Consider the following 10,617-nt stretch of genomic DNA (forward strand, 5'->3'; position numbering starts at 1 on the left):
AGGGCCTTTGAGAGGTGATTAAGTCATGAGGGTGAAGCCCCCAGGAATGGGATTAGTGCCTTTATTAAAGAGACCCCAGAGAGCTCCCTGGCCCCCGCTGCCACATGAGCACACAGTGAGAAGGTCCAGCCATGAACCAGAGAGCAGCCCCCCACAGGACACCGAATATGCCAGTGCCTTGACCTTGAACTTCCAGCCCCCAGAAGTGTGAGGAGTCGACGTCTGCTGTCTGTAGGCCCTGCAGTCTGCGGGGCTTTGTTACAGCAGTGTGAACAGACCAAGACAAGAATGAACTATGGATTGGATAAAATTAAGAACTGTTGATTCTGTAGGAAGTTTCTTTATTTAGAAAGGCACACTGAAGTATTTAGAAGTGAAATCTTCTCTGTGTCCTCTGTTAATTAACTTATTTTTTATTGATGTATAGTTGATTTACAGCATTATGTGAGTTACAGGTGTGCACTTCAGTGATTCAGGATATTTAAAGGTTATGCTCCATCTACACTTATTATAAAAGATTGGCTACATTCCCCATGTTGTACAATTCCTCCTTAATTTAAAATTCCTTCCGGAAGCAGATGTGGTGCGTGTTGGCAGTTGTGGAATCTAAGTGAGCAATGGCTGTTATCATGCTGTGCTCTCTACTGTCTGCATGTCTGAGATTTTGTAAAAAGAAAAAAGTCTAAGAGAAGGTGCTGCTACACATAAAGCTGATGATTCAGAAAACACGGCAAAGCCGTCACACCTATAAGAAAAATCAATTTGTGAAAATGGTCAAAAGACACAAACAGGACTTCACAGAAGAGGAGACCCCCGTGACTGGCAAACACGGAGACACAGACAGCATGGTTCGTAGTCAGGGACCTGCACACTGCAGCCACACTCAGCACTGCTTTACACCCCCAGACACAAACCTAAAACATCGGGCACCCCCAAGGGCTGGGGAGCCCAGAGCACAAAGGGACCCTTCCGACAACCACCTGGCACCCTCTTGGAAAGTGAAGGTGTGCCTACCTGTTAAGGAAGGAAGCTTGGCCAGCTGACTTAGGTGTCCCGTGACCCTGCCAGAGAGCAGAGGCCACCCTGGATGTGGTCAGGAAAGGAGGGCAGACCCCAGGCTGGCCTGGAACAGGGTGTCTAGAAGAAAGCGCAGGGATCTGGGCCACAGCCAGTGGCACCTTCCCCTTTCACTTCCCAGCCCACCCACAGTGGTCCCAGGACTCCACCCGGAAATCGCTACCCACCCAAGCAGCTTCCCTCTCCCTGGTCACCCTAAGGTCAGCACCCTGGACAGGGCCGCTGTACTGCCCGCCCTGCTGGAGTCTCACAGGCGGGGCCTGGGCACACACCCAGACCTCATTCAAAGAGAAGGGCGATTCTAAAGGCCCCTGTCTGTCTGTGTTTGGGGGGGGGGGGGCGGGGGGAGCAGGGTCGTGGGGGTGGGGGTGGTGAAATCGTCCTGTATTCAGAGTCCCAGTCAAGGGGAAGGAAGGGATGGGGCAGGGCGAGGCAGAAACCCTTGCTGGGGGCCCAGGCTGAGCACCAGCAAACTGCAGCCAGGCCTGCCTTTCCAGACGGCCCAGTAAGCAGCCCACCTGCGATCTTCAGGGTGGAGGTCCTCGCTGCCTCCGTTTCTCAGCCTCCCTTGCAGCTAGATGCAGCCACGTGACTAAGTTCTGAATCATGAGACTAAGTGGAAGTGCCCTGTGGGCCTTCCAAGATGTCTCCTCTGGGATCTCCCTTATGCTCTACTTCCTAGCAGAGGCAATGGCTGAGCTCCAGCAGCCATTGTGGGGCCATAAGGCTGCCAGTCAATCCCAGGGATTGGGAGCTGAGAGCGGGAGGGACCCGGCTCCTGCTGGCTATAGAACCGACACCATCCCTAGGCTGCCAGCCCAGGAACCTGGTCAGTGCGGTGGAGAAACAAACAATGTTCCTCAAGCCCTGGTTCCCTGAGTTTCGGTGGTTTGCATCAAAACTGACTCAGAAACACAGGCCCGTGACTTGGGGTTGGGGGTGGGGGTGGGGAGGGGTCTTCTCTGGAGGTGAAAGTTCTCAGCCCCACCCTCTAGCGGGCCCACCCTGCTCCAGATGTCTGTCAAAGGTGCAGAGGGAGGTACTCAGGATGAAGAGGAAGTGGCCAGAAGGGGAAGCAGCAGGCTGTAGAGAGGAGGCAGGTGGGAGGCGATCACTGGAGCCTGCTGGCGTGCTGAGGGCCTGCGTCTGTGGCGAAGCCAAGATGTACACCAAGGCAGGACCCCCAGAGGTAAGTGCCAGCAAAGCCAGGTGGGACAGCCAGGCCGAAGGCCCTGAGAGCAGGGCTTTGGTCCACTGCCCCCGGCCCTGTGCTGCCAGCAGCCCTGGGCCCAGAGGGTCATAAAGCCTCCAGCTGGGCCTGCAGACCACCCCTCGCTCCTCCAGTTTGTGCAGCCAGGACCAGGAGGGCCTCGGGGTCTCCCAGCGAGCTCACAGCTGGCCCTCCGCCCCAGCCTGGGCCGGGTACCTGCGCCCCACGCCCTGCAGGGCAGGAAGTCCCACCCCTTCAGCCATGACCTCCGATGCCGGCAGGGTCCCACGGCTGCCCAGCGCATGGCCAGCAGGGAGCTCAGAGCTACCCCACGGGAGTCTCCCAGCCCACCACCGCCCTGAGACGCCAGCACTAGTGGGTCATCCTCTCCCAACAGCCAGCACCACCCCGGGACGTGCAGGGTCCCCAGGGCTGCAGCTGCCCAGAGACCCGCTGGATGGCTGGCCTTCCCAGCCCCTGTGGTTCCCAAGGGGATGGGTGGCCTGGCAGGTGCCTTGGCTGGGCTGCGAGTCCCAGGCGGGGGCTGCGGAGGCAGGGCTGCTGTGCTCCAACCTTCCTGTCTGCCCCAGGGGCCCCGGGTGGTGCATCTGGTGGTGGGGGGGTGGCATTCATCCAAGGATGGCCCTAGGCCCCCGCCCGGGACTCTGCCCCGCTTACCTCCCCTGAGGCTCAGTGAAGGGGCCTGGGGAGCCTGTTCGCTATGTGGCACTGGGCCCTCCCTGGGGCAGGGAGGGGAGCAGCGGGCCCCAGGGTGCCCCTTTCCCAGGGCGGGGAGGGGAGCAAGGGGAGAGGGGTGCCAGGGCTCGGGCGCTCTGCCTGGGTCCCCCTCTCTCATTCCGCTTGCCGGGGCCCGCGCCACGCTGTAACGGTTCTGGCTCAGGGCAGACACAGCCCCCAGGCTCAGCTCCTGCGGGAGGACAGCCCCACGGAGCCTGCAGGGCCTGTGCCGATGGCCTGGGTCCCTGCGCCCCAGTGCCTGGCCGAGCTACGCTCACAGGCAGGCCGCGTGGCCCCAGACCCCAGGCTGCACCGGCCACTTCCCCACGAAGGCCAGGAGGGAGGGCTGCGCCCGCCTCTCACGGGCGCCTCAGAGGCCGGCTGGCCGGGGGTGGGGGGACCCCGTCCCTGGGCATGGGCCCCTCCCTGCACGCCGGGGCGGGCACGCTGAGCTCAGGAGCATCCCGCGCGAGGCGGCATTGGAGGCTGCTCTGGGGAGGGGCCCCATCCCAGCCCAGGCCCAGCCAGCCTGGCTTCCGGCTCCTGGCGGGACGGGCCACTCCGAGGGGACAAGACGCACCCTCCGTCCCCCGCTGGCCGCAGGGTCCTGCTGCCGGGGAGACCCCCACCCCCGCCAGCATCGAGGGGTCCTGGCCCAGCGCCCAGTGCCCTGAGCGGCACTGCCCTCTCCGTGCCGAGCCCCCGCCCCGGGACAAGGGCTGCTGCCCAGCTGCCAGGAGGGGCCGCCTAGGGGCCAGGACGGGGGCCCAGCGGGCAGGGAAGCAGCTATTTACAGGCCAGTGTCGCGGGGGCCGAGCTCAAAAGCAGAAATGGCATCAGGTTCGTTGAGGTTGTGGTTGAAACCAGGAACTGAGACTCAGACACCCACACGCCCGCCAAGGGGGGTCTGCGAGGGAAAACAGCGGTCACACCCGTCCCGGGCACAGACCGGGACACACACACACGCACGCGCACACGCACACGTGACAGGCAAGCCATCGCCAGCTTCAGGCTGTGCTGCGGTGAGGCTGTGACCTTGGGCAGAAGTGAGTGCCTGCAGGGCACCCACGGGTGGCGGCCCCGGTGCCCAGCTGCCGGGGCACCGTGGAGCCCGTGCAGCCAGGCCTGGAGCTGCGGGTGACGCCGGGTCGCCCCACACAGGTGTGAGGGCTCTGCGCGCGCTGCACGCCACCCCGCGGCCCGCGGGGCAGGGCGGCTGACACAGCAGGCCCGGGCGGCCCGAGGAAAGGGGCTCGGCAGGCTCACGGGACCCCCAGGCCAGAGTGACGGGGGCGGAACCGCGCTCTCCCGTGGCGCCCTGACCGGCGGGCTGCCCGGCACTGGCCACATCCCCCGTCTGGGGGGGGCTGGGAAGACGGCCGGTGACCGTGCAGCCCCGGGGGGAGCGTCATTCCTGCCGGCCCCACCCTGGCAGCGGGGATGGTCTGCCTCAGCACCGGAGTGGCCCTCAGGCCCACCCAGAAGTACGTGGCCATGCCACTGGGGACCCCATGGCGATGTCCTCCTGCAGTTGCAGGTGCGGGGGACGCTGGCCCTGCTGTGCCTGGGCGCCGTGACTGTCACCTACTTCCTGTGGCAAGCATTCTCTCCTGCTGCCTGGGGCCAGGTGCGCCCCGGGGAAGGGCCCCCCGGGTCTTGGGGCCTTGGCTCCGGCCTGGCCTGGGAGCCCCTGGGAGAGGAGGCCCGGCGGCGGCAGCAGAACGGCTCCTGCCGGTGAGTGGGCCTGCGGGGTCTGCAGGGCGGCGGGCGGGCCCCGGCTCCGTCTCCTCAGCGGGATGAGCGTGGCCCTCTACCACCTCCTCTTGGAAGAAGCAGGCTCCGGGGAGGGTGGGCTGGGAGGCAGGGGCAGTGGCCGGGGGGAGAGGGAGGTGGGGGCAGGGGATAGGCTGACTTGGGGGGCTCTCTGCTGCCCCCCGGGGACGCTGACACGGCAGTGAACCCCGGTCCTGCCTGGGCCCGGGCGGCACCATCGCGGCCCTTCTACCCCGAGTGCTGCTGCAGCGCCCGCCCCTCCTGCGCTGCTGTGGGGCCCCGCCATCCCACCACACCCCCGGCACAGCCCCCGACCTCCGCTGGCCCAGCCCCTCCCTTCTGGCCGTCTCCAGGGGCCTCCCCACCCGCGGGAGCCCAGACCCAACAGCTCTGCCGGGCTCCACAAGCAACAGCTCTGAGGGGACAGCACCCGGGCTTGGGTTGGCCTGGACCCTGACGTGCCCTGCTATCAGGCCCCCTGCTCGGGCCCCTCCCTGGGGCTGCTCCTGGGTGTCAGGCCTGCCCTGCCCAGTGTGGCCTGCAGCCCCCTCCGTGCACCCTCGGGCTGGGCTCGGCCCTCCTGCTTGGCCAGCTGGGATGGAGCGGGTGATGCGAGGCCGGCTGGTGGCTCCTGGGCTCACGCCTGGCACCTGCCTCTGCAGGATTGTCCTCGTGGAAAGCATCCCCCAGGACCTGCTGCCTGCAGCAGACAGCCCATCTGCCCAGCCCCTGGCCCAGGCCTGGCTGCAGCTGCTGGACGCCGCCCAGGAGAGCGTCCATGTGGCCTCCTTCTACTGGTCCCTCACGGGGCCCGACATCGGGGTCAATGACTCATCTTCCCAGCTGGTGCGCCGCCCCTCCCCCAACTCAGAGTGTGCAGGCCGTCCCGGGCCTGGGCACCAGCAAGTCTGGTGGGCAGCACGTCTGTCTGACCGAGCTGTGGGTGGTCGGGGTGGCCTCCTGGGGAAGGTCTGGGCCCTCCCTGGTGGGGTTGGGGTGGCCTCTCACCGGTGGCCTGCTCTTGCAGGGAGAGGCCCTTCTGCAGAAGCTGCAGCAGCTGCTGGACAGAAACGTTTCCCTGGCTGTGGCCACCAGCAACCCGACACTGGCCAGGAACTCCACTGACTTGCAGGTCCTGGCGGCCCGCGGTAGGTGCCTGCCGTCCTGGGCCCGGGGATAGGCAAGAGCCATGGGGCTGCCCAGGGGCGGGGGGGCCGGGACCCCGGGCTGCAGGCGCCTTCGAGCGGGCATCCCCGAGGCCGGTTCCAGGGAGCCGGACGCGTCATCTCCCAGGGGTCAGAGCACAGGGTGGTCTCGGGGCCCGGCTGAGCCCAGCCGCTTCGACCTGTGGGTGGAGGCTTGGCCGGGAGCCAGACGCAGCAGGCTCAATCCTCACAGAGCCGGGCTGCCTGGAGGGACCCCAGGCAGGTCAGGGCCTCAGTTTTCCCACCTGTAATATGGGGGTGATGACAACATCAACTGAGTAGGAGGAGAAAGGAATCCACCCAACTGCAGAGAGCGGAGAATCTGGCTGAGCCCATAGCGGGTTCACGCCACCATCCTGCACCCTCGGCAGGCGCCCAGGTGCGGCACGTGCCCATGGGAAGGCTCATCGGTGGCGTTTTGCACTCCAAGTTCTGGGTTGTGGACGGGCGGCACGTCTACATGGGCAGTGCCAACATGGACTGGCGCTCCCTGACACAGGTGAGTCCCCCAGCCCCGAGAGGGGAGACCCGCCTGGAGCTCGACCCTCCCTGCGCTCCCAGTGTCCCCATGCGGGCAGCCACCCCAGGGGACACGGCCATGACTGTAACGTCGCCGTGGTGGAAACACCTGGAGACTGGCTCCTGGACTCTGATGGCACTGAAGTCACATGGGGGAAGGTCATTGAGCCGCCCGGAAAGGTGCTCGGGTCACCCTATCCAGGGAAGCGCGCACGGCAAGAGCCCTTTCAGGAAAAGCGACACTTTAACCAGGAGTCAAAATGGTGACCGTGGTTGTCGCTTGGCAGTGAAGTTTTTTTTTTCTTTTTCTTTTGTGCATTTATGCGTTTTCTATGGGTTTTCGGTAGTAAACATGGATGGCCCTTGGAATACAACATTCAAGAGAAACAGGGACCCGCTGGGCACCTCACCCCATGGCTCCCCCCGCACAGCACCTACCACAGATTCCAGGGGGGTGCAGTCGAGGACCGGCCAAGCGGGCGGCTGCCCCTGCCCTGCGGGCACACCTGGCCGGGGAGGGGTCCATACAGCCCCACAGAGGGGCCCCTCCCGCAGCGCTGCCCCGGTCCCTGCAGGTGAAGGAGCTCGGAGCCGTCATCTACAACTGCAGCTGCCTGGCCCAGGACCTGGAGAAGACCTTCCAGACCTACTGGGTGCTGGGGGTGCCGAAGGCTGTCCTCCCCAAGCCCTGGCCTCAGAACTTCTCCTCTCACATCAACCGCTTCCGGCCCCTCCGGGACTACTTTGATGGGGTGCCCACCACTGCCTACTTCTCAGTAAGAGCAGTCGGGGAGGCCCGTCGGAGCCCCTGCTCTCCCGGCCAGATGCACAGGGAGCTCGGCCCACCCCGGGCCTGCCCTGCAGACACCGGGTCTTCAAGGTCCTCGGGGCCGTGGCTCGGGGCGCCAACACCGTGGACGGGGCTGTGGTCTCGGGGTGAGGGGCGGGCTGGCGTCGGCAGCCCCGGGGATTTGCCAGGAGGAGGGCCTGGCCCCAGGAGAGGACGTGGTCCCTGTCCTCCATGTGTCAGGCGGCCCGGGGTGGGGGGGGAGCGTCCCGTGGCCCCGGGGGCCTCCAGGCGCACGGCTGGGTGGGGTCCGACTTGGGAGCAGGGAAGGGGGCAGGACCAGTGCACTAAGGAATGGGGTCACTCTGGGGGTGGGAAGGGAGACGGAGAGGTGGGCGGGCACGCCCAGCAGCCACCACCCTCCCTCGGGATACAGGGCAGCTACGGCAGCGCTGGGCTAAGCAGAGACCCGACCTCAGGGGCAGGGACGCGTCCCCAGGCGTGGGGGCCGGCGCTGAGCAGCCCAGGGACCTTCCCCCGGAGGCAGGCCAGCCAGGGCCCCTGTGTACACCCTCCCCCGTCTCGCTCCTGGCTCCTGGTGCTGGAGGCTGGGTGCGTGATGGGGTCCCAAGTCCGGGAATCACGTGGCTCAGGGCCTGAGGGCGCTGCCTGCCTCTCTGCCCGCCCAGGCGTCGCCACCCAAGCTCTGCCCCCACGGCCGCACCCGGGACCTGGACGCGCTGCTGGCGGTGATGGGGGACGCCCGGGAGTTCATCTACGCCTCCGTGATGGAGTACTTCCCCACCACACGCTTCAGCCACCCCTCCAGGTGGGCCGGGTGGGAGCCCGGCGGCCCCGGCCAGGGGAAGCCCCTCTGCCCGCGGGCAGCTCCTGGCCTGTCTCCTCGCCTGCAAGGACCCCTGCCCACTTGGGGCATGCGGGCGGGGCCCGGCTGGCCCGAGGACCCTGACCCTCCCGCCGTCCCTCCGCAGGTACTGGCCGGTGCTGGACACGGCGCTGCGCGCGGCGGCCGTCAGCAGGGGAGTGCGCGTGCGCCTGCTGGTCAGCTGCTGGCTCAACACGGACCCCAGCATGTTCCCCTACCTGCGGTCCCTGCAGGCCCTCCGCAACCCAGCAGCCAACGTGTCTGTGGACGTGGTGAGGACCCACCCCCTGGCCGGGCCAGGAAGCGGCCTCCCTGCCCCCTGACACGCCCTCTCTGTTCCCCCAGAAAGTCTTCATCGTGCCCGTGAGGAACCACTCCAACATCCCCTTCAGCAGGGTGAACCACAGCAAGTTCATGGTCACAGAGAAGGTGGCCTACATAGGTGAGCAGGGGCGGGCAGGGGCTCGGGACCCGCGTGGGCGCGGACTCCACGCCGAGGCCACGCCCGCCTGCGGGAGGGGTTGCGTCCCCGGGCGGCCGCCGGGCCGGGTGCTGGAGGGGCTCTGCTCCTCCCTCCAGCGTGGACCCCCGGGGAAGGAGGCCCGCCGACGCGCTCAGGGCGTCTCCCACGGGGGCCCCCCGCCCAGCTGTGCCCTGGCCCCAAGCCCCCCGAGCGCTGAGTTCTCGGGCTGACGGGGGTGCAGCCCCTCACACGAAGAGCGGGCTGCACCTGCACCGGGGGCCGCAGGGCTGCACGGGGACAACGGCAGAGCGGCCGCGGGGCCCACAGGGTACCCGGCATCCCGCCCGCCCACAGGCACATCCAACTGGTCGGAAGACTACTTCAGCAGCACCTCGGGGGTGGGCCTGGTGGTCGGCCAGAGGGCCTCCCGCGCCCAGCCAGGGGTGACCACCGTGCAGGAGCAGCTGCGGCAGCTCTTTGAGCGAGACTGGAGCTCCCGCTACGCCGTAGGCCTGGACGGACAGGCCCCAGGCCAGGACTGCGTCTGGCAGGGCTGAGGTCCTGCCCTTCCCGGCCACCGGACCCCGCCGCTCCCCGCCAGGCCTCCCCGCCTGGCCTCCCAGCAACGCCATCCGCACAGGCCCCGGTCACGGGCGGGACTGCCCAGCGCGGGGCCGGCACACACTGTGCGCTCTCCGCGTCGAGCCCCTCTTGAACTCCCACCTCCTCCTCCGGGGGCAAGGGGGCAGGAGCCCTCCAGGGTGCCCCTCCCTGACTCCCACAGAGCCAGAGTTCCTCCCCACAGGGATGTGGAATACAGGTGTGCCTCCCTGTCTCTCTGTGTGAGGCCTGTGTGGGGCTGCGTCCCTCCTTCTCAGCCCCGGCTGCAGTTCGGCCTCTACCCACCTGCGAGGCGCCTGTGTCCACGAGACCACGTGGAGGCGGGGCCACGGGACCCACCTGACTCCCGCCAGCGTCCAGCCCTGGGCCCCAGGGATCGGGGGGGCACGCAGGCCTGCGAGAGGCGGGGCTGGCCCCGGGGGTGGGCCCCCAGGCCTGTGGGTGCCAAGCTGCTCGTGGCGCCCAGTCCCGGTGTGTGAGGGGCCAGGGCCGGGTGGGGAGAGAGGAGAGGGCCTGGATTTGAGCTGGGGGAGGGTGACACCAGCCGGGTTGGGGCCCGGAGGCAGCCCTGTTGGCGCTCACCCTCTCTTGAGCCCCACCGGGCACCCGCCCTGCAGAGGCCGGATCTGAATCCTGGTCTGACGGCTCACCTCCGGTTCCAGCCCCTCTGCTAGGGATCTGGGTCCGAAGCCTGTCTTAGCCCCGCGTCGCCACCTCCTGCTTTCTGACCTCGGCTTCAGAGCCCACCTGCCCTGGCAGAGGACGCCAGGGCGCCGGAAGCTAGAGCGGGGGGCTGGCTCAACGTCCAAGAGACCCTGGCCGCGCAGGGAGCTGAGTGCGTGGACGCCAGGCCCGCCCCGGGCCGCCACTCCCCAGTTCCCGCGTCCTCTCGGCCCCAGAGAGACCCGCCGGGTTGCCGTGGACGCCTTTGACGTGAGCCTCCTCATCTGTGAGGAAGGTCCCCACACCCAGCCTGGCTCCCTGCCCAGGCCGCGGCGATCTGGAGCAGGCGCCACGCGCCACGCACACGTGCGGGGCGTCCGGGCCTCTGGGAGCCGGTCTGTGCGTGAGCCGCCCTGGCGACCCCCGCTCCCACCCCCGCCGTGCTGCAGGGTGACACTCCAGGGGCAGCGGAGCCCCAGACCCGCTGCTCCCCAGGCCGCGCAGCCGTGGTCCGGGGGGCCCTGTGAGGCAGGCCATTCGGGGGTGACAGGGCGAAAGCCCACAGCCTGTGCAAGGACAGCGTCACACGGTGTGGGTCTGGTGGCCACACGTCCGTGGCAGCCTCGAAGGGCCCAAGCAGACCCCCCACCCCCACAGGAAACCCAGCCTGATGAG

General features: G+C 67.3%; 1 protein-coding gene across 1 annotated transcript; it reads left to right on the forward strand.

The window, feature by feature from the left end:
* The first annotated feature begins 2,125 nt into the window (after positions 1–2,125).
* On the forward strand, positions 2,126–9,450 carry PLD4 (phospholipase D family member 4). Its single transcript, XM_057732650.1, has 12 exons — positions 2,126–2,266; positions 3,189–3,416; positions 3,629–3,825; positions 4,187–4,759; positions 5,461–5,644; positions 5,826–5,946; positions 6,375–6,502; positions 7,098–7,298; positions 7,999–8,138; positions 8,302–8,467; positions 8,541–8,637; positions 9,013–9,450. Exons 1-12 carry the CDS (start codon positions 2,126–2,128, stop codon positions 9,213–9,215), a joined length of 2,379 nt encoding a protein of 792 aa, XP_057588633.1. The 3' UTR covers positions 9,216–9,450.
* Positions 9,451–10,617: the final 1,167 nt, after the last annotated feature.

This window comes from Hippopotamus amphibius, chromosome 4, assembly GCF_030028045.1.
Source record: "Hippopotamus amphibius kiboko isolate mHipAmp2 chromosome 4, mHipAmp2.hap2, whole genome shotgun sequence".
Classification (NCBI taxonomy): Eukaryota; Metazoa; Chordata; class Mammalia; order Artiodactyla; family Hippopotamidae; genus Hippopotamus; species Hippopotamus amphibius.